Source organism: Pseudopipra pipra, chromosome 15 (genome assembly GCF_036250125.1).
Source record: "Pseudopipra pipra isolate bDixPip1 chromosome 15, bDixPip1.hap1, whole genome shotgun sequence".
NCBI lineage: Eukaryota > Metazoa > Chordata > Aves > Passeriformes > Pipridae > Pseudopipra > Pseudopipra pipra.
Genome location: NC_087563.1, coordinates 11,913,748 through 11,937,004, shown reverse-complemented (window position 1 = coordinate 11,937,004; position 23,257 = coordinate 11,913,748). Strand labels below are relative to the sequence as shown.

The 23,257-nt window shown below is 46.5% G+C and overlaps 2 protein-coding genes across 2 annotated transcripts in view; one reads left to right on the top strand and one right to left on the bottom strand.

Moving 5' to 3' along the window:
* The first annotated feature begins 1,552 nt into the window (after window positions 1–1,552).
* NIPAL4 (NIPA like domain containing 4) lies at window positions 1,553–12,335 on the top strand. The gene is made up of 7 exons (XM_064671928.1): window positions 1,553–1,974; window positions 3,596–3,844; window positions 5,908–5,964; window positions 6,980–7,070; window positions 8,186–8,346; window positions 8,443–9,026; window positions 9,472–12,335. The coding sequence occupies exons 1-7, from the start codon at window positions 1,722–1,724 to the stop codon at window positions 9,481–9,483; spliced, it is 1,407 nt and encodes a 468-aa protein (XP_064527998.1). The 5' UTR covers window positions 1,553–1,721; the 3' UTR covers window positions 9,484–12,335.
* ADAM19 (ADAM metallopeptidase domain 19) overlaps window positions 11,058–23,257 on the bottom strand; it is a 33,683-nt gene continuing 21,483 nt past the window's right edge. The window contains exons 12-23 of the mRNA XM_064671927.1: window positions 22,687–22,864; window positions 21,966–22,055; window positions 20,552–20,747; window positions 20,195–20,303; window positions 19,463–19,655; window positions 18,831–18,911; window positions 17,990–18,098; window positions 17,752–17,887; window positions 17,452–17,518; window positions 16,715–16,918; window positions 14,060–14,206; window positions 11,058–13,510 (exon numbers count right to left, since the gene is read on the bottom strand). Of these exons, the coding sequence (XP_064527997.1) occupies window positions 13,436–13,510; window positions 14,060–14,206; window positions 16,715–16,918; window positions 17,452–17,518; window positions 17,752–17,887; window positions 17,990–18,098; window positions 18,831–18,911; window positions 19,463–19,655; window positions 20,195–20,303; window positions 20,552–20,747; window positions 21,966–22,055; window positions 22,687–22,864 (1,585 nt within the window). The 3' untranslated portion in view covers window positions 11,058–13,435. The remainder of the gene's footprint in view (window positions 13,511–14,059; window positions 14,207–16,714; window positions 16,919–17,451; window positions 17,519–17,751; window positions 17,888–17,989; window positions 18,099–18,830; window positions 18,912–19,462; window positions 19,656–20,194; window positions 20,304–20,551; window positions 20,748–21,965; window positions 22,056–22,686; window positions 22,865–23,257) is intronic.

The following is a 23,257-nucleotide window of genomic DNA, read 5'->3' as shown; positions in this document are numbered from 1 at the left end:
GCAATGTATGAGGCTGCACCATGACCAAAAGGATTATTTTAATCCCAGATATCTTCCATAAAAATTTGCTCCCTCCCTCACCCCTCTTTGTGCACAGTGGGCAACTGTGCTCTGCACAGATAACAACACACACCCACAAAAGCTTGGAATTTATTTTGGACAGAGTTTAACTGCCAATAATCACATCACAATTAGGACTCCCCAGCTACAAGCAAGACCTCAGGGCATTGGAAAAGGTCCAGCAAAGGGGAGAGCCCCACAGAGCACCAGAGCAAACAGGTGGGGCAGCCTGTAAAAGGACAGGGGGACACAAATTCCCCAGCTAGTGCAGGCAGTCAGCACTGCAAACACAGCAAATACTTGTCCCGCTCCACCATCACATTGGTTTTTGCAAACAGCTTCATATTCACACATTGCATGAATAGCTCTTAATTAATATCAGCGAGTAAATTTACTAAATAGAGGTCAAATCCTGCCATCATTGTCTCACCCAGGGTCTTGCCCCTTTTGCCTGCCTAATATATAAGAGGAGCAGAAGTTGCTCCCAGAACAGTGAAAAATTAGCACGTTTCATTTCCTACTTCAAAACCTGCTGCCAAATGATTAGGATTTATTATCAAGTGCCCTGTGATAAAGGGGAGGACATGGGATTTGGCTGGCACAGTTTCTCCCAGCCAGTGACCCGCAGGACTGTGATGGATGAACGGACCTGATTAAAATCAAATGACTCACGAAGCACTTGAGCATTACATTCGCTGAAGAAAAGAGTTGCTCAGAGATAGGATCAGACGCTGAGTGAAGGAGCCATGAGGTGCTAGCAATGCTGCAGCCTGGTCTAAAGGCAATTTCTGTCTTAACAAATAATTTAGTTTATGGGGAAAAAAGAAAAGCAATTTTTCAGACATCTTCAGATCCTGCAAATCTTACGTCTTTATAATGCCATATGACCATTTCTGCCTATAAATGTGGGCTTGGTGCTATTGTTTTACTACTGGTTTTCCTTATCTCTCCTGACTTACAGGAAAACCCGGCTAATGGAACCGAAAGGGCTTTTGTATCAGCAGTAGGTTTCTGTGTACACACGGCCACCGAGCACAAACGCAGGAAGGGAGGTCGGCAAAGAAGGGTGAGGATGAAGGCAAGACACACTGGTGTGCAACACACTCCGAAACGTTCACACACTACCATCAGCAAGGGAGGCTTCGGCTGCCGTGGGAGGGGGAGCTGATGGAGTATCCTCTTCTCTAGGCTGAAAAAAACAAGACCAATACGACTTCCCCTTGAGACCCTCCACCATCTTCTCCTTTGGATGCTGTCTAACAGCTTTACATCCTTCATACATTGTGGCGCCCAAAACTTTTAGGCTGGAAAACACCTCTAAGCTCATCAAGTCCAATCATTAACCTAACACTGCCACTAACATTTCTCTTGTTTACCCTTAGTTTCTGTTCTACCCCACCCTGCGCACGTTTGAAGCCCCCCGGCTTTGCAGGGTGCACGACCCGCTCAGCGCACACCCGGGTCCCCTAAATCTGCGCCTGGACTCACCCCTTTCCCCCCCCCCCCCCCGAGCCACGCTCGGGCTGCCACGGCACCTTCTCCTACCGCTGCAACAAGGAAAATAGACTCCAGAGGAGAAACCCTGGCAGCAGCCTCATCCCAGATCTGTGGGAAGGAACAGAACCCCCCCGGCTGCCGCCCCCGGGCAGGCGGGGACGGGGATGCGGACGGGGCACAAGGGCTGCGGGGAGCGGTGGCGGCCCCGGGGGGCATTGCAAAGCTCGCCCGGGTGTTGCTGTCGCTGCTCCCAGCCCATGGAGGGGCCGGCCCTTCCCGGAGGAAGGAGGAGCCGGGCGGGCACAGGTGTGCGGGCGGCCCGGCCCTGCCCAGCCCGGCTCTGCCCTCGGGATGCGCTGAGCGCCCGGAGCACGGAGGCGATGGAGCCGCTGGAGACGAACAGCAGCTGCAGCAACGGTGGGTGCAGCCCCGGGGGGAGCGGGACCGGCCCGGGGGGAGCGGCGGGAGAGGTCCGGGAAGGGGCTGAGCCCGCGGCACCCCCCGGCCTTACCCCCCAACAACCACCCCCGCCCCGGCTTTGGGGCTGTCCTCTGTCACTGCTCTGGTTTTTTTTCTGGATTTGGGGTTTCTTTTGCGTTTCTTGAGGTCTGTATAGGAATGGGAAAACTTGAGCCACGCAGCCTGCGCTGCTGGCAGCCAGCACCGCGCTCTGCCAGCCTCACAGCACACAGAGAACTTGTGTGGGACTTGGGGGTTTAGTCCTTTAAAGATTAACTAATCCAGTCGATGATCACCCCATCTGCTGCCTTACACTTGTGCCCGTTGTGGAGGTTTTCACCCAGACGGGGAGGCAAATTCCCCCCGTATCTCCCAAGAAACTTACTTCCACTATCAAAGATGTTTTTCTGTTAGAGAACCTTCGGAAATTCATCTAGAAAGTCACTGGAATTTTTTCCTTTGGAAAAAAGTTTATTTCCAGTTCAGATCCAAAACCTCAGCTATGTGTGCTAGGGCCAGGGCTTGCAGCTGCAGAAGATCTAAGCCAGTCTCCTGGTTCAGGAAAAACGTGGGACCCATGCCCAGGTTGCTGGTAGTGCTGGGAGCAGTTTAGCCATTACATACTCCTGCCTATACACACAAATACTTGCTCCATATTTCCTACACGAGTTCAGGCAGAAAATTGAAGTCTTTTACTACAAAGGGACTTTTGTGACACTCCACCTGGCTGCTCCTTTCCCCACAGTCACAGTCATGCTGTCTTTACTACGCTCAGATTGCAACAGAAAGATGTGCTGGGTGTGGTAGGAGTGTGGGGGTGAAAGAAATTCAGCAATTTTCCCACCCACACACAGCAACACACCTTGGCCAGAGAGGCAGGGCTGTAGTGCTCTTGGTGTTAACAGCAGAAAACCATGACTGCTCTCAGTCATTCCACACTGGCAGGACCAGGTTTGCTTTAGGAGCACTCAGGCACTCTACAAATAGGTAGAATAAAACCATTAAAAATCAGGGACAATGTAGAGATGAAACTTTGGTCTGAGACTAACCTGTTGTTGTCTTATGACACAGTTCAGTACACAGAGCTGGAACAGATGCTCAGTTACAAAGTGCTGGCATCACTCCACATTAAACCTGAAGTTATAAGCTGCGGATGTAAGGATTAGTTGGCTGGACTGCACCAAGGCCTTTGAATCAACAAGGTTTAGTGTTGCTGACGCATAGTTCAACCCCATAACATCTGAGTTTGGTGGAGATACTCTGGCATATATATTTGTAAGTTCAAATTACATTATTAGAGAGGTCCTTGTGGCCTTCCAGTTCAGTGTGTAGACTGATCAACATATTCAGTGCCCAAGAGATGGTTGAACTGCAGGCCATAAATCTGTCACTCACCTTGCCATTTCCACATGTGAGTAAAGAGGTGTCTTGAGCTTTTGAGAGCTGATGGGTATGTGCTGTTAGGGTGGCAGCATGGGTGGCTGTTCAGGGGGACATCTGAGTGAGTCCAAGGGCAATAGAGACACTCTTGATAGTTATGTCAGTAATTTGCTGGTTTATCTCCACGGTGGTCTCACAGGGTCTCTGATCACCCTTTCGTGCCTTTCCCGCCGGGTTGTGTGCCAAGTGATCAGCGATGCTGACCCAGCTGACTCTGCCCAGGACAACGGGACTTCGGATAGTTTCTGGATAACTCAACTGGAAAGCAATTATGGATTCTACATTGGCCTGGGCTTGGCTGTCTTCTCCAGCTTCCTCATTGGAAGCAGTGTCATCCTCAAGAAGAAGGGGCTGCTACGGCTGGTGGAGAAGGGAGGCACCAGGGCAGGTAAGGGGTTTGGGGGGGGCAGGAGGGAGAAGGTTCTTCCAAGAACCACATACATCATCCAAACTCCAGCACTCATAAGGCAAGGGGACACCTCTGGGTACAGTCAGTCTTCTGTCAGCAATGTAAATTTTGCCTTTTGTGGATGCATTTTTGTGTGTGAGACTGAGACAGCAGTGCTGTGTAGGAGCTGAGGAGCTAATTTACAGAGCCCTGCTTTGGAAAGGAGCTAAATTACAGAGCCCTGCACTGGAATAGCTCAGCTAAAAGCAGCATTCCCCTGCCTGGCACAGCAAATAACAAGTGAAGTGCCCTGTGTGATGAGATGTGCCCCCACCAGAAGAACTGTACACGTCCATCACAGCTCTTACATGGGAAGGAGTGAGGCCAGGAGGAAGCAGAATGCTGAAAGCTCTTTGAAATGGGCCCCTTTGCACAAAGCTGCAAGTCATCACCATGACACAGACCAGCACAGCACTGTGACCCCACTCTTGCTCTTATTGATGCACTAGGCACGTGTACTGAGACAAGGACTTGGCCCCATGTACTTTAATTAGCAAAAGCCATTTATGAATGCAGGACTGCACGCCAGTGCTGTGTGTGAGCTCTGCTTGTGGTTTCAGAAGGGTTCCTTCTGAAGTATATTGCTCAACAACCTGTAGATAACTTTCCTCTGGCACCAGGCTCTTAGGGTGAAGCGTGTGTTTATAGATGGGCAGTGGTGCAGGAGCACTGCCTACAGCAGAATTGCACTGTGGAATTGGACACGTCCCATCAGCATTGCAAACGTGTTCTAGCAGCAGTGTAAGTCCTACCTGGCAGCTGACCTACTTGCATAACTACAAAACAAAGCAGTGATAATTAAAATACTACTGCTTCCAAGGCCTGGCCTGGGAACAATTCTTAAATAATTTTTCAGAGGGAGTAGGTATCACCATCCCCATTTTACTGTGTCCCCATATGGGGACACAGAGGCATGGAAGGATGAAGTGACTGTCCAGAGTCAAACAGCAAAGCTACCAACAGCACCTGAGCCACAGGCCAGTCTTGAGTCTCCATCCTCTGCCCTTAGTCTGGCCACATGCAGCTGCTGGACACAGACAGGTTTGGCATTATATTTATACAAGAAATATCAGTTGCTTCAACTGTAGAAGATGTCTCTCTCCTCCTTCCCTCCATGAACTCTTCCCACAACAGAGCCACGTGAGTGAAACAAGAGCAAACCCCTCCCTATTTTTCAGAATGTTTAACAAGGAATTAGATTAATGACAGAAAACTGCAGCTGACAAGAGTTCTTGAGAAAAACCCCAAACAAGCAAAAAAAAAAAAAAAAAAAAGAAAAATCCCAAAACAAATAAACCAGCAATTTCTAAGGAATACCAAAGGATAACATTTGAACTTCAGCATCTGTGAACTTTTTGAGGAACCAGAAGAGGCTGAATTCTAGCAAAAGATTTGTCCCTGTATCCTGAAGTCTTCCTGTTCAACTCTTCATTTCCCCTTGTCCTATCTCTCCCTTTAATCTCTCAGACCCAGGGTGTCACCCCTTCCATTTGAGCACATCACTTTTCTCCAAGGCAGGTCAAACACTGCTGTTACTGACAGCTCCAGTCGAGTCAGATTTATCAAAAACATGAGCTCTCTCTGACCCAGCAAAATCAGGGTTCACAATGTCAGCAGGCTTAAGCTCCTTATGTCTAACAGCTTGTGGGTTAGGACAGAGCTGGATTAGTTCCCAACACAGTATGTCCATTCCTCCTTATTTACATCCCTTTTTTTTTCATTTAGTTGTTTCAGTGCCAGGAATTATTTTTCATCAGAAATGCTCAGTCACATCATGGCTCTTCCACATAAAGTTAACATCAGGTTTGCTGGCAGTTCATGCTGAGGCCCTGTAATACAATCATTGTACACAGCAGTGTACAAAAGGAGCAGATAGCTTCTGGGACAGGACACAGAGAGCCTTCACCTTGCAATTTATCCCTCTCCAAAGGGACATTTCTCATCTCTTACTCTGATGAATGTGGTTGTTAATTCTTGCATACCCATGTGCTTTTCTTCCCCAGGAGATGGAGGGCATGGCTACCTAAAGGACTGGCTCTGGTGGGCTGGCTTGATAACCAGTAAGTAGAAGCTCTCTCCCTGCTTTGAAGCTTTTCCAGGGTCTGTCCCTGTGAATAAGCTGTGGAACAAGCTGTCTCATGGCTTAAAGCCTGTTCTCTGTGGAGTTCCCCCATCCTCAGCAGAGGATCCTCAAGGAGAGGAGAGGCAGTGAGCTGTGCAGGATCTCCCTCTCCATCCCCCTGCAGGGCTGGTAGGACTTGCTAGCTCAGTTTTACCTGATCAAAAGCATGAAAAGCCAGGTTTTAATAAGGCAGCTGGCAGGTCTGCCTGTGTACCAGGCACAGGGCAAACAGCTCCTGTGTGTGTCTGGGGCTCCGGGAAAGGTTCCTGCTGTGGCACAGGGAGATAACAGAGGTGTTGGTAGCAGCTCCTTTCTTGAACAAGGCTTGCTTTCCCTTAGAGCAAGCCTTAAACCATTCTTTCGTGCTGCAGTCTTAAATAGCTCCTCAAACTGGACTCAAAGTTGCAGAGAGAGCAGTGGATTTCACGGGAGGGTTTTTCAGAGCCCTCTTCTCCGGCTCTCACTGCGGCAGCAGCAGATCAAGGTGCCCCCACCTCGCCCTGCCCTTGCAGCTCCTGTGAGCAAGCACACAGCCCTCACTGCTTGGGGACAAGGACAGCTCAGCCAGAGAGGGCACCACAGCCCCAAGGACACACTGGGGGGGTGAGGAGCAGCCTCTCAGCACTGAGGCTCCCACAGCTGCCCCTCTCCCTCATTAACGCCCAGACACAGCCTGGCTGGGCGGGAGGGTTTGGTGAGTTCTCATGTGTCACCCCTGACATGGCCAAGCCCTCCTTTGTGGGGGTGCAGGGCTCCAGGGGTGCTTCTGTGCTTGTGTTCATTTGTTATAGAGAGATTTGCACCCACTGTCTGCCCCTGTGTAGCAGCAGCATGGAACACCCATCATAAAACCCACTCTCCAACTAGTTTCTTACTGGTTTGCAACCCCACAAGAGAAAACATAAAATGTACACTGTAACTCACTGGTATTTATTTTTCTTGTGTTTGTTTAGTGGGTGGAGGGGAAGCTGCCAACTTTGCTGCCTATGCCTTTGCTCCTGCAACTATTGTCACGCCTCTGGGGGCTCTGAGCGTGCTCATAAGGTGATTTTGTGTCTATAGTTTGCAATTTGCCTTTTTTTTTTGTTCGCCTGTTTGTCTTGTAAAGATAGAAGGAACTTGAAGTGATGCTAATATGATTTATTCTGCCTAGAGGAAAAAAATGTTTCAGTGTTTTCTAAAAAAAACACTTTAACGGTTGTTGTCCTTTGGGGAGATCACTTGGGAACCATTGAATTAAGTAGACTGCCCTTCTTAAAGTGCTGCATGTGGATAGCACAGGTTAAACTATTGCAAATATCATATTACTTCCTTCCTTATTCCAGGTCTTCATCCAATTCAAGGTTGTTTTGGTTTGTTTGTTTGTTTTGGTTTGATCTCGTAGTCAACAGTACTAAAAATCTAAATGGGTCAAAAATATCAGACTTGTTTTCAAACTGCCTCTCATTTGCCTTTTATTATCTAGGTTTTTAGGGCATGCTGATGTTGTAGGGTTTTATACTTCTGGCTGTTGACAAAAGGGCTGAAACCATATTTTATTTCTTTATTTTTAGAAAGGAGATTCCTACCAAAATACATGACTGAGTACTGAAGGTTTTATAGAAAAACTGTTATTGTGAAATGCGTAAGCAGACTGAGAGTTAGGACTGCTCCTGGTGTCTTGTTCCAAATTTTTATGGACAACAACTAGATATTTTTGTAGATATATCTGTAGCCCCAGCACCTTCCATGTTTCTTTGAAGCTTAATAGTTCTGCTGATTTAGTTAAAATTAATGTGACTTTTGTTATGAGGTTCAGGTTTTTTTCTGTGTTGCACTGGTCCTTGAAGTAACTTCCTTGAGCACTAAAAGCTCCAAAATGCTCAGCAGCTCGTGAGTGATTCTGTAGGCCCTGAAAATATTTCTGAGGATGTGTTAATGCATACAGCATTTTTGCACGTTGCTGACTCAAGAGCTGTGATCTACAGATCACACCTGCACCTCTGCAGGTTCAGCTAAGTAGATACAACGTGACTGTGTATTAACACACCGGAATCCGACTAATTTACACCAAATTTGTGTCCTTGTATCACATGAAAGTATTGTTAACTTTATTTTAGCTGCTCTTCCTTCTTTAAAGGACTGTAAAGCACCAGCTGACATTTTCCTGTCCTGTGCAGTGCCATCCTGTCTTCATATTTGCTTGGAGAACGGCTCAACCTGCTGGGAAAGCTGGGCTGCATGCTGAGCCTGGTGGGCAGCACTGTGATGGTGATACATGCTCCAGAGGACGAGGAGGTCACCACTCTGGATGAAATGACTTCCAAGCTGAAGGAGCCGGGTATGCAGGAGGGCATGTTTTCCTCTTGGGGCTTGGCAGTGCCTACTGCTCCCTGTTCTTGCTGCTCAGTTTTGAATTCTCCTCTCCCTCTTCCAGGTTTCCTTGCTTATGCTGCGATCCTCTTGGCACTCTGCTTCCTCCTGATCTTCTACCTGGCACCCCGTTATGGCCAGAGCAACATCCTCGTCTACCTCACCATCTGCTCTGTTATTGGTGCCTTCTCCGTGTCCTCAGTCAAGGGCTTGGGAATTGCCATCAAGGGCTTCTTTGCTGGCCAGCCTGTGCTGCAGCACCCACTGACATGGATCCTGGTCATCACGCTGGTGGCAGCCATCACCACACAAATTAACTACCTCAACAAGTCCCTGGACATTTTCAACACCTCTTTGGTGTTTCCCATCTACTACGTGCTGTTCACCACCATCGTCATCACGACTTCCATCATCCTCTTTAAGGAGTGGGTCGCCATGACCGTCATCGACATCATCGGGACAGTTTGTGGCTTCCTCACCATCATTCTGGGGGTGTTTTTACTCCATGCCTTCAAAGACCTGGATGTCAGTTTAGGGAATCTACCACAAGTCCTCCAGAATGAAGAGCAAGTGCCGGTCACCAGGGATGACAAGAACATCCTGATAGAGGTGGACAACTCCAGCATCGCTCCAGAGGATAAACCCAAGGTATTCATTCACCTAGCACATTATGTGTGAGGGACTGGAGGGTGGGTGAATGGGTTGACCAATATTCCAGCTGTCACTGAGCAGTTTAAAAAAGGAAAAGCAGAAAATAAAACCGTCAGTGTCTTATCCAGAGCTTGGTAGAATCAAGCCAAAACTTTCTCCAAGTTTTTGGATGGGATCTCAGTCACGGTGTGGCAGCAAGGGGTATGTTTAATCCTCACTGTGCCTTAATACATGCAGCCACTGAAAACAAAAATCCTCTTGAAATATGATAGTCCTGGGACAAAGCTCCTCTCCGAGGCCCCTTCCCATCTCTTATTCTTGGCAGGGCTAATGTTTACTCTTGAACTCCTTCCCCTGGGTGGCCATCGATGTCTTTATTTCCAGAGCTTGATTGAGTCATTGATTTGTGGTTTTTACCTTTTTTTTTTTTTTTCCTTTCTAGGCACTGGCATGAACTCTAAAATACACACCAGTATCTCAAGTGGAGATGAGAGACAAGACCTCAACAGTGCACTCCTGCTATTTAGACTCTGCTCATCCATATTTGGTCACTTGCTCTGCAAATAATGGGACAAGAATATTGGTGAATATGGGCAAAACTTGGCAATTTTTGGAATAGGCACTGTCTCAGGCTCAGTGGCTGGACCCAAACCATGAAGTGCTTTTGGACTGTAGCAGGGAAATCTTTTTCAACTTTTGTTTTTCTGTGAGATCCAGGAGTTTCCCTGCAGCACAGTGTTAATTATTTTTATGGGAGTTTTGGTTGTTTGGGGTTTTCTTTTTCCTTAGCAGCCACGGTGCCCAGGCCACATTGATGTGGTTGGTGAAGTTTCTGGGCCTGATCCAGACCTCACCTGAACAAGGGGCAGCCTCTTCTCAGGCTGGGGAGCTCTGTCAGGATAAACTCCATGTCAGGAGAAACAGTGCCATTGTCCCCAAGACTGCTTGTGATAATCTTTTCAGTCTGAAAGACAAAGTGGCTCTAAGTGTTAAGTATTTTTTTCCTTAGGAAATATCTTGACCTTTGCGAGCCCCCCAGCTCTTTCAGCCCCTGTCCTTGCTATCATTTAAGCCCCAAAGCTTTTTTGTTGCTGTTTAGAAAGAGGTATGAGCTGTGTGTTAAAAGCTGAACAGGTATAAGAGGGTGATGCTCTGCAGAGCTGCAGGGATGCAGTTTATCCCAGAGCAGTCACCTCTCTCCATCTCTCCCAGTATAGTACACTTGGCCTTTTGCTCACGGCTCATCTTGGAAACACCCTTGGATTTGTATCATTGGTCAGGATGAAGGGATGGGAGAAGTAACATTTTTAGCTGAAAAGTGAAAAAGGAAGGTATTACTGCAGTTGAAAGGTTTTCCCATCTCACTGCTGGGTCTTCTGGGGACACTGGAGTTCATTTGCTGGCAGCAAATCCCAAACAGGGAGCAGCAAAGCCTGAGCCAGTCCAGAGGCAGCTCTGCCTGGGTTATCCCTGGACCACAGCACACACTGATGCTGCCTGAGATGCTCACCTGGTTATACCTGGGTCTGAGCATCACTGAGCAAATGCAACTTGGGGTTGCAGGAGAGAGGACTATACAATCTCTTATTTTAATAACATTTCAGTACTATTTTTTTGGAATGTGGAAAGGAAAATAAAAGGGTTTTTTCTAAAAAAAAAATATAACAGTTGCAGGTGGATCTGAAAGTTTTTAATGATTTCTCTCATCTTACTGGTGTAGCCCTAAGGGATAAACAGGCTGAGGGACAACAGAAATAGCATCAGGAGCAGAGTAAAACAGCAGCGACCTCCTTTGGTGGTAGACAGTAATCCAGGTCACTCACTCGAGCTTTGGTTTCAGCATCCTAATCAGTGTAATGCTTTATGCATTTTATTTTAGAAAATGACTATAAATGGGACTCAACTCACTGCCTAGAACTGTATATCATAAAAGCCATTCCTCCAGCAATCCTGCCATCTCTGGAGAAATGTACATAGAAAATGAAGATTTGAACCGAGGTAATGAAATAGCACACAGTGGAAGGAGCATTTGTTAATGACAACCAACAAATTTATTAAAACCAGGCGAAAGGCACAATGACTTGCATTCAAGTATTTGCATAGATGCATAGAGAGCATTATTGTAAACCATTAATAGACCATTAATATGGTGGACACAGGAAAAAGTGAGATGTATTTTAATATATGTTCTCCCAAGTAACATTATCTTTAAAAAAAACCAGGTTTTACCATCCTCCTGCAGTTCCCCTGTTCTCATTCACGCAACTTGCACACATCTGAAAATTTATAAGGACTTACTTAAAACTGCCTTCTGGAGATTTTTATGATATTCCAGCAATAAAGTTTTCCATTGGAGTTTGGGCACGTCCAGTTGTTCTCTGAGCGCTGTGTGTCCAGGGGCATTTTTTAAAACCTTGATCCCATGCTCACATGAAATGCAGTGAAAATAATTTTAGTGATTTCGAGTGGCCATTTGCTGAAGATCAGGGGTTGGAGCAGAAGTGTGCTGCTGTGGCCTCAGTGAGGGCTCAGAGAAAAGATCAAGTTCTTGTGATGGAATCTACTACTACAGTGTATGTACAGTCCTGCTCCACCTGTGAGCACCAAAACATGCCATGACATCCACAGCCACACTGGCTGCACCCCAAGAAACAACAAATTTTGGGGGTTCTTTGAATATACATTTTTATATGTAATATATCGCAACTATAGAAAAAGACATATAAAGATCAGAAAACTGTTATCTTTCACTTGCTAGACCCTGATTCAGAAAGGAGTTTTTTTAGGTTGGTTTGTTTTCCAGGCACGTAAAAGGTAAGAAAAGGTCTAAAATCAGTGAGATAAGGAATAATCAGCGAGAAATTCAACCCTGTGAACTGTTTCCTTGTGGAGAAAGAGGTAGTAAAGTTGTGAAAACTAGTGTGGTTTAAGTCCTTACAGATACACTACTACATGTAACTACAAATTTAATGAGTACTTGGAATTTCTCTGGTTGAGTTTTTTTTTAGTAAGTATATCTTAGGGAAAGAGAACCATCAGACAAGACTCTTTTTCTTTATGCCAATAATACAGTTTCTCACATGTGGAGCAGCAGTCATGCTGTTTGAGGATTTTTCCATAATAAATCAGACACAACAGAGCTGTTGTAACCACAGCTCCAGATTTCCCTGTGTTCTCCTAGGGAATCATTTCAAGGAAAAAAAAAATATCTGGCATAACAAAAGGTCTTAATTTAAAATCCTGAGGAAAAAAAAAAAAAAAAAACCCATACAGAAGTCCAAACTATTAGGAGAAAAAAAAAACCAAGTTCATAAGGGAGAATCCTCAGGGTCAGAACCATCAGCTGCCTAAAGTGCACACAGACAGCTCTCTCCATCCATGGCCTGGAGGAAAAAACCTGGAGTAAAAGAGCTGTCATACAAAAGCACCATGTGTTGTGTTAATATTTCTGCTGTTTCTCCACTGGGCATTTTTAAGGTAGGTTTCTCAGTGGTTTGGGGATTAGACAGCCCATGCTGAGTTACTGCTCAGCACAGACTGAAGTCTGAGATGTGCAAAAGTGTCTGTTGATCGCGGTACCGCATGCTGGAGAGGAGGTCTCAGCACTGCCCTTTGCTGAGCTTCCTTCTGGCCTTTTGTTCTGTCTCTTGGCCAATCTCCCTGTCGTACCTTAAGTGTGTCCTAGTGACATGGATGAGAGCTCATGGGCCATGCTGGGGATGCTTTCAGGTTTTACAGCAACGAGGGAAGACAAGCGAGCGCTGGAGGACAGGCAGGTTGCAATGCTCTTGCTGAAGATGGTTATATAGGGAAAATAGTCAATCCACTCTACTAAAGCCAAAACCCACAGTGGCCCACAAATTATATTTCCCTGGTTTGCTCCCTGTTGTGGCCCCACTTGCCACACACTGTAAACTGAAAATAAACTGAAGAAAGTTACCACCAGCTGCCTTCTGCTCTCCCAGGAGGCAGCGGGTTCTTTATAGCACCAACGTATGCTCCTGCAGCTGCGTGGAGGGGCTGAGGAAGCCAACAGGACTGGGGCTCACATAAAAGCCCATCAGGGCCAGCACCTGCACTCACAGCTTGTTCTCCCTGGTAGCACTTCAATAACTGATTAAAAACATGTGAAACCCCCCTCACCTCATCCCTGCGTTGGATATTGCACAACAATGTTTAAATACCGTACAAACAAGTCATCCCTACACGGAAAAGGCTGTCAGCAGAGAGGGTCCAGCTCAGCTTGGCATGTACCTGGGGCACTCCTGCCACACCTGACTGCAGCTTGGTGAGTCACGGAGGAAACGGGAGGCAAGAGGAGAGGAACTGTGGCAGGGAGCGTGTTTTTGGGTGATGAAGGCCATCCAGTGCCCTGTGAAGGCCAGAACCAGCCAGAACAGATTGCTTCAGGAGTGCCCACGGGAGCCTGGCTGTCCCACTTTCCAGCTGTTTGCTGCTCCAGCCATCCAGGTGCCAGTATTCTGGGTGAGATGGAGAAAGGGAAAAGAGAGAGGAGTGAGCAGTGATGGAAGAGCAAGCACTGCCCTTGCCCTCTCCTGGAGCTGATGTTACTGCCAGCCAGGGGCAGTCTGCATTCACATGCATTCACACCCTAAAAGCATCACCTACACAGGAAACTCTCCCACCAAGAGCACAATTAAATTCATGCAGTTTTCTCCATTTTTCACAGCTGGCCTCCAGTATGTTGGAGGCTGGAGGCAATAGAACTGTGCTGTGTGGAGTGGAGTTTTGTGTTAAGTGGTTCAGTGTGCAGGGCACTGAACTCAGTGTCTAAAAGTCCCTTATTAACTCCCCTTATTAAGGACAATTTTGGGAAACACTCCTTGCAGAGAAAGCATCTCCTCAGCCATGGCTAGAGAGGCTGGAAAGAATTTTTGTTCTTTACTGGGATCTTCAAGTCTTGTGTGAATCTTCATGTTTTGCTGCTCTTCACTAATGGTTCTGGGTCACACACACCTTTGATCCCCCCATTGCTCTGCCCCCCTCCCACCACCACACTCAGTACCTACCTCTGCCCCCGGCTGGAGCCGTCCTGGAGTTCTGGTGTGTGCAGGAGGCAGTGGGACAGCAGGGCTGTTCCCCTGCCAGGCTCTGGATCTGGATGGGACAGGATCAGCTGGCAAAGCCCTTTGGGGTGGCCGGGGCCTTGAAATATCCTGTGCAAGAAAGATATAGTTTTGAATTCTCAGCTTCAACAGATGCCCAGCCTATAAACAGAGATATTTGCATTCACTTTACATGGTGTGAACTTCTGGGTATGGACAGAGGTACTTTGGACCTCCTGGGCTTCTTTCTTATTTTGCAGGTCTGAGCAGGCTGGGTATGGAGCTGCCCACCCCAAGATCTCTGGTTTGGAGTTAACCCCAGGGTTATTACAATCTATGGCTGCATGATGAAAAACAGGGGATGCCTTACAGAGTGGGCAGGAGTCCCCATCACAGCTGAGCCTTTAGCATCCCTGCCTGAGACAGAGGGCTGAGGGACACAGGTAAGCCCATGCCTATGAAGACCTTCCTCTCCCTCTCTGACTCCAGAAGGGAGCACAGGCAGCTGCCATTATGGCATGTTGTATTACACAGGTGATTTAGTGGTTTTCAATGTGTAAGAGTTTTTCACCTGTCAATTTTCATGAACACAGGATGGCCTTAGGCTGCTGGGCAGCTGCCTTCAGCCAAGGACAGCCAAACAGGGTAACAGGGTTCCCAGCTTGCCCTGCTTCCCAGATGGAGCTGTGGCCGGAAAGCACATCATATTCTGGCTATTAAAGAAGGATTCAGGGGTTTTAAGCCCTGAATTTTGCAAGTAATAGGGAAGCTATGTTCCAGAGCCTTTTAAATAGCCACATTACTGATGCATTTCAGGCTGGAAGCAAGTTTCACACAGGTACACTCACTGTATGTTTGCCCATACAATGCCTGTAAACACTGTGTGTTTATAAACACGTGCCCACACAAATACATGCAGACCCACAAACAATTTTTATTTGTTTGTGCACACAGCTGTCCCTAATAGAATACTTGGAGCATTGTATTTTCCATTCATCTAATGAATTTCAGTGAAAAGTATGCCCCTGGGGAGGAGTTACCCCCACGAGAGCTGAATGCCTGTTGTTGCTCAGGCTCCGTGCTAAGTGCTGGCTTACAGGTGTTGATTTAACAAACACAGCTGCACTCACGACTTGGAGGGCACCCAAAAACCCTGCACTCCCCTCAGACTATGCATAAATGCAATGCTTGATGGCTTGTGGATCTATTACTCTCCAAGGATCTTGCCCTGTGACTCCAGGAAGGACAAGGCAGACTAAATTCCACTGACTGCCAGGTCTGAAGAAATCCTATAGGAATAGCAAGAGAGCAAATCTGGCAGATGCTGCAAATGTCTAGGAAGGACACTGACACAGCAAACAGTGACATTAATTATTTCCCCTGTGCCTTTTCCATATTGTAGCTCTCCACCAACCCAGAAACAGCAAAGTTTCTTTTGGAAATTTTATGAAAATTGTTCCATCTAGTTTGGCTGACTGAGATAAAGAGACTGGATGCACTGGGGAAGGCACACAATGGAGATTGTGGAGAACTTGTCAACAACCAGCTGGGAAGGATACCTATTCCTTACTGACAACAGTCAGCTTCCTGCTTTTGTTTTAGTTTTCTTTCCTGCTGAAGTGCCGACTGTTCACAGGAACAATGGAGCTGGACACAAATCCCACTTGCTAAAATTTTCCTCTATAGGAATCCCTCAAGGGTTTGTTTTCCTCTATATCCTTCAGAGAGAGACTGCCTGGGAGCCAACCTCCTGCTACCTGCTGTAACCAGGCCCTTTGCTTTTTTGATGGTCCCAACCTAATATTTTGGCAAAATGGGCTTAAGTCTCTGAGTGATTTACCATCTTTTTCATAAGAATTTGTGATCTGTAGTAAGTTTAGAGCAAAGCAAAAGAATCCCCAAAATAACCTCATGGATAGGATGCTCACATAGGATGGGGTCAGTTTGGGTTAAGACTAATGTTTTCTACGAAACAGACTTAAGGTCCCATTCCTGTTCCACATCAAAATTTGTCTGAGGCTCACGAGGCTTTAGTCCAAATGCAAGATACCTGGGGGATCATCCCAAGGAATGGAGATCCTTCACTCAGTACTGAACCACTGACTGGTAATCTCAGAAGGGCTTGTTGGATGGAGCTCTGAGCAACCTGCTCTAGTGGGAGGTGTCCCTGCCCACAGCAGAGGGGGTGGAACTCTGCAATCTTTAAGGTTCCTTCCAACTCTGTGATTGTATGATTCACATGGTAAGAGGAGCTATGCCTGGCTTGCTTAGGGAAAAATTTGTACAGTCCTTTCATTCCTGACAAATGATCTCTGTGACTTGCAGCTAAAAACTCTTTCGATGACCGTGGATGCTGCTCTGTGATCCAAGCTTCAGGTTCAGGTCAGAGGTATTGGGGGACCTGAATTAAGTAATTGTGTGTGATAGGGTCCAGCACAGAGACTCTCAGCCACACTGCAAAGCAAGGAGAACCACCAGGAACTGTCCTGTGGTGAGACGGAGCACGCACTGGTGAACACGGTAACTCCTACACCCCCCAGGGTGAGGGGCTTCACCAGCCTCCCTCAGAACAAACCTCCCAACAAACAGCATCTGCAGGACAGTGTCAGGACTCCATACCTGAGAGATGGGGGGTTTGGGAGCAGGAGGTGCTGGCCTGCTTGGGGGTGTCCGCCGGGCCACGTCCCTCGGAGGTGCCGGCTGTGCCGGGCCCGCGCCGCAGCTGTAGCTGGAGGAGGAGGCAGATGGCTGCTGCCTGCTTGTTTGGAGCCCTGGAGCTTGCTGGGCAGGAGGTTTTGGTGGGATTTCAGGGAAGCCAATCACCTGTGCAGGAGACCCACAAATCCCAAGAGTTAGGTATTTCCGCCTCAAACCACTTTTTTGCTCTGTGATACTTGTAAGGATCTGCGTGAGGTCTATGAGCCACAGTAGAAAATATTGCCTGCAACACCAGCGTGTGTTGCTATGTCTAGTGGACATTGATTAGATAGATTGGGACAATTTGGGATCATGAGTCAGAACTGGGAATCAAGAAAACAGAGTAATTCAAGCCCTTCTGTGGTGCTTGCAAATAAACTCCCGTGTTTGCCATTTCTACAGTTCTAAGAGAGGGATGTGACAGTAGAGGATCTATCAGGAGAGACAAGCAGCCACACAGGCCTGGTCAAAGCCCAGCTCCTGCCCATAAGGAAATCCCTAGAAACAGGTACAGCTCCCACTGACTTTCAGCCACAGGTGATGTCTATTTTTTTCTTTCATAAAACCAGTCCCTGACTGCAGTGTGAGAGGGAACCATATCCCCCATCTTAGGGAAGCTGCTTCTCTCCCTCAGGAGTTGGAATGTGATCTTGGCCTACCTTCCTCTGCTGCTGGGGGGTTTTCAACTTGAAGGCAGGGTTTGCATGCCCAGTCCCAGAGGTGTCACTGACAACGAGAGAAAGAAAAGAGTGTTATTGTCTTGATACATTTTTCTCCTTTTTTCCCCCCTGTATTTTCTATTTTAATGTCACCAAAGTAAAACAAATGAGAAGCAAATACTGACTGTACCAACAAACCCATCTAGTTACATTCCTCACAGCCTCTACAATGCCTCTTCTGTCCTGGCACTGAAGGTGGGAGGGGGTGCAAGCAGACAAGGCACAGCACTGACAACTTACCTGAACTGTGGTGTCTTCTTTAGAGAACAGATGGCAAATTTATTCCAGCATTTCAGATAATAGAATAAAAACATGATTCCAATGAGAAGAAGAATGGGAGCCAGGATTGCAAGAGTTATCACGACTGCTGAAGAGCCTGTGGGCAAGAAAGTAGAGTTTGTTAAATGGAAATCTCTCTGGTCCCAGTCTAACATAAGTCCTTCTGAAGTGGTACCATCACAGAGTTGGTCCCACTCACCTTCAGGCGAGGGGGGACCACTGTCCAAGCTTCCTCCCCTCCCCTCCTTGTTGCAAAACGGGGGGTCCCACCCCTGGTTGCAGTGGCAGTTCTTGTTGTTATTGCAGACCTGGAGTAGGAGGATTCAGAGACTTTAGTGCCAGCTACTAAGGACCCTGCAAGCTAAAACTAATTAAGCCATTGCTGAATAAAGCACTACAGAAGAAACTCTTATGGGCATAAATAGGGAGTTAAGTGCCTGGAAATCTTTTTTTTCAGGGCATGAAAGTGCCATTTATTGCCTCAGATATTCTCCCTTTCTCCAAAAGACAAGGGTTCTTCAGCTGAAGTGCCAATAACCTGAATTCAGGAGAAATGCAGCATTTAGAAACACCTTTCTCTTATCTCTAAATAGAAGGATATGAAGATTTCTCATTGTTTGGGACAAATAGCTTGACCCATTCATATCTGGCTTTTCTTTGCATCCCCTGGGGGCACTGCAGAGCAATTTGGGATAAACTGTTCTAAACGTGAATTTTTACTATGTTTTTCCTTTGGCAAGTCTGATATATTTTTTTACTCAATCTAAACTGGGCCCAGAAGATTTCTCTTTAAGATTGCCCCTTCTTGTTTTTCATTCATTGCAATTCATATCCCTCCACTAGACCTCCTTAAATCACATGTCAAAGAGAAGTTCATGGACCAGAAAATGCATCAAACAGGAAAGGAACGTGCAGATTAATAATCAAGAAGTCAAAGTCTGGAGCAAACCTAAGCACGGTATCAGAACTGAGCTGAACGACTGCCCACAGAAGCCCATCCTGCTTCAGCCTGAAATGGAGATGAAAAGGAAGACACTTACTCCATGCCCATGGCACTTCTTGCTACAACTTTCAAAATCAAAGATGATGGATGTGTTCTGGCAGCGACCCTCAAAGCAAACCTGCAGAGAAAGGATCCAGAAACTCCGTGTTAGCTCTTTGAGCTATGTACCACATTACTGCCTTGTGTTATTTTGTGATTCGTGGGGTCGCAGGCACCTTGGAAATACAGCTAATTCTCTGGGCAGAACAACAGGCCATGAAGTTAACCTGGTTCCCAAGCAAACAGTTAATCCCTAAATCCCACCTAATGTGCATCAGAGGAGTGGGTGCTCTGCTGTCAATAACTTGGCTTAGCTGTGGCAAGTCTCTGAAGGAGCTCTCACATGTCTTGATTTCCAATTGTGTGTCTTACTTCTAAGCAAAACAACTTCAACCAACTAGCAAATCCCAAATGTAGCACTGGCTCTGGATTTCATCTGGCAAGGACATAAGGCCTGTGGTGTGTTTTCTTTTCTCTGAAGCCTCTAAGAAATTATTTTTCTAACAAATATAAAAATCTCCTACAAAGGCATTGGACATAAGAAAGCTCGATAACCAAAAAGCACATTCTGGATGGAAAAGTGATACGCTGAAACCTCCCCCAAGCCATTTCAGGCAGAAGTGTACCTACATGATGGCTCCCACATTTCGTTCCCGTCAACACCAAGCCGGGATCCAGCATCTCCTTTTCCTCACTGTCAGGTCTGTACACGTGGGTCCCTCGGCACATCTGCGTGTTGACAGTCGTGTCTATGGCCACTGCATTGGACTGCACGGGCTTGGAAGCATAGCTCTGGCACTGGATCTTCCCACATTTGGCATCTCTGATTTCAAAGGAAAGGCTAAAGTGATTATTTCTGGCCTGCTGGATGTTTTGCAGGCATTGGCTCTACATGTAAATTAAAGCAGCAGTGTTGAGTCATTGTTCGATGAGCAGACACTGCCCAAGAAATAGCCCAAGCAACAGTGTCTGATGAGAACTGATGGTACCATCTCACGGTCCCCATGGATGGGGGGTGATGTCCCCATGATAACCTCAACAATATCACAGTTAAGACTGAGAAATTTTTGTCTCAGATAGAAAGCTACATTTCATTTACAGTTTTAAAAATCCCCTCTTCTGTTGCTTTGAAAAGAAAATATCAACTAGATGTTTGAAAATGCAAAAGGCAGGAAAATGGTGAACTGAAAGCTTCAGTTTTAAGGGCTCTAAGTTCAATAAGGATGCAGCTGGATTCCCAGAAGGCAGAGGGAAGGAGTGAAACCAGTGCATGAATCAGTTTTATCTACTGGCCCATAATTTTGTAATATATAAAAACATGTTCTCCAATGAGCAAGTCTTGGCTGCCACTCTGTTTTGTACCTGGTCTCACACTTCCTGTAGTTCCCGTAGATGTCCTTCCCACAGTTCCCATAGATGTCTCCAGCAGCATTAACCTTCTCAAAGCAGGCATCTGGTGCTGGCCACGCTCCTGCAAGGAAGAGACTCGTGGCTGATTCCTGTGGAGCCTGGCAGCCCATCTCACCCCAGGCCAACCACTCAGTTGTTCTTTTTCTGGAATGCTTTGAGCATGGGAAATTTTTGCTGCCTCCTCCAAGCGAGTAAGGCAGGAGAAAAGGCTCCTCAGACTTTGCCACTGATAACGGGTATGGGAGGTACTACTGCCTTGCACAGGGTGAACAATAGCAGGATGCCACATAATGCTGCCTGTTGCCTTACCTGGCCCCCACAGCTGCACACACTGGTCCCTGTATGTGAGGCACATGCCACTGTAGCAATAGGCCCTTCCTCTGTCGCAGGGAGCCCCATCAATCTGGTAAGAGTTGGGGGGGCAAAACGGTGACTCGCCAGTGCAGTATTCTGGGAGGTCACAGGGTCCTGACACTTCCCTGCAGAGAGTTCCTGGAGACATCAGCTAAAAAGAGACAATGGGGGGAAAAAATGAATTTTGCTTGGCTCCTTTGTGGTTTCATGCCTGCGCAATGTCTCCCTGTAGATAAGACAGAATCTTGCGTGTCACTTTATCCTCCTTGTCTTAGGTTTTTTGAGGTCAGCAGTGACTCATATAACCATAATTTCATTAACTGGGTGAACTATGTAGAATCAAATTAATGACTGGATCCCCTCCCCAAGCAGCAATGAGATCATTCACAGATGCTGCTGGATCTCATGGGGACACTGATCCATCTCGCTCTACCCTTGGGTAGGATCCAATTTACCTGAACCATTTCTGACAGATGTTCGTGTAATCTGTTCTCAAAGCCCTCCTTGTTTGGGAAGTTTGTTCCAGTGTTTGCCTGTCATTTCTCCTGGAGACATTTTCCTAATGCATAACGTATGTCTCCCTTGCTCATGAGTTTATTCAGTTCATTCTTCTCCTGTCCACCATGCACATGGAGAACAAAGGGCATACACAATTTCATCTAGGAGGTTGTTCCAAGTCTTTTGTGAAAGGAATGACTCCAGGTGGTTTTCCACATGCTTAGGATAGGTCAGTAAGAGCAAGCAATCAATGTGCAAACAAAGATGAGACTAATAGAGAAATGATTGCCTATGTTCCATTTTTGAATTAATTTGTTGTCAAAGCTTGAGATCTTTGGCTCCAAAATCAGAAACATATTTTAACCAGCCTCTACAAGGGAAGCTGAGACTTAAAATGATAGTGGTCACAGATATATAATTCTCTTTGCCAGCATTTCTTCAGCAAGCACCTAAGCTAAAGGAATTCAACTGCACCTCAGAAAAGAGGGTTTGGAGCCAAGACAGCATCCAGCCTACACCCCAGAGGAAGTGTTTGCTCCAAGAGCTCTGTCTAGATTTCTTCTAGAGCCAAAGGACAGAAATATTAACTCTGATTAACCCCATCCCTAAGTGTTTGAAAGAGGCAGAGTGACTTCATTCCAGCAGCATTCATTGCTCATCTTAAATTATCACAGGAGCAAATTAAATTAATCAGCCAGAAGAAAGGAACCCCACCAGTTTGACTGCACTGGTAGCTGTTGTACCTAAAAGATCAAACCAGGTAGGAGCTAAACTCTATTTGGCTGTTTACTCCTCTTTCCCCTCCAGTTTTCAGCCTCACACTTCCACCCCCGTTATTCTCTCTCCTCTTAGGAAAACCCAGAGCTCCCACCTTGCACTGATGACAGCAGCTGCCGTGGGCACATTCAGCACCTGGCTTCAGGGAGCAGGTGCTGGCATCGCAGCAGGGGTTGTTGCACTCCTGGAAGACAGGGAGATGCAGCAGAGGTTACAGGGCAGATGTGAGGCTGACACTAATTGTTCTCATACACAATGAATTATCAGGAATGGAGCTGTAGATAAAGGGAACTTATATATGAAACTGTAACATCTGGAAGAATTCTTCCTGGACATCAGGGAAAATTTCTTCTCAGAAAAGGCTATTAAGTATTGGAATGGGCTGCCCAGGGGGGTGGTGGAGTCACCATCCCTGGAAGTGTTCAAGAAACTACGGGACACGGCACTCAGTGCTCTGGTCTAGTTGACAGGGTGGTAATCAGTCAAAGGTTGGACTCAATGATCTTGGAGGTCTTTTCCAACCTTAGTGATCTGTGATCTAAAATCACTTTTTCTTCTCTTTTTTAAAGGAAATTTTCATCACCTCTGTTCAGCCCTGGATTACACCATCTCTGAGTTCTGGGATGCATTGTACTACACACTGTGAAGTTAGACATGATATTGAACCTTGCTTTACATTTATATGCAGGGAAGGTACGTGTATCTCCTGCACAAAGAAAACCTGATTACAGATCATATAACTGTATTTGCAAAATACATAATAAAAACATTGTGTCCCACTAAAACCCAAATGGTTGGATCTGAACAATTGTTACCTCCACCTCTCCACAGTCACACTCCTCCCCGTCTTCCAAGTAGCCATTTCCACATTTTTTTCCACCATACATTTTCTTGGTATCTGGCATATTGGAGAGACACATGCCTCCACCAGACTGCAGATAATTCTCCAGCTCTCTTCTGTTGCACTGGTTGAACACCTTGGGGAATGGGTGCCTGAATACAGACAGCGGAGAAAAACATCAAGACAGATCTGGGCCATGATTTAGAGAACCAGAAATGAGCACATGCAAATCCTGACAAATGCCAAAGGACACAGGTCTCTTCCCAAAATCTATGGAGTTGTGCCAAAGCAGATGGCGATTTCACATTCCCAAATTACACTTGAAGACAAGGTGAGACTGCACTGCAAGACTGTCTAGAAACATAATGGCCTGAAAATATAAACTTTACAGAACCAAAATATGTTGAGATAGATTTGACTTTTGGCAAGCATGGCTGTCCTTACCTGCTCAGTACTGGTGCTGTGGCTTATTTCTAACTGCTTGAACAAGCCTTGGAATCCAGCACTCAGCCTGTGAATAAATGCTTGAACCTAACTGCTAAAAA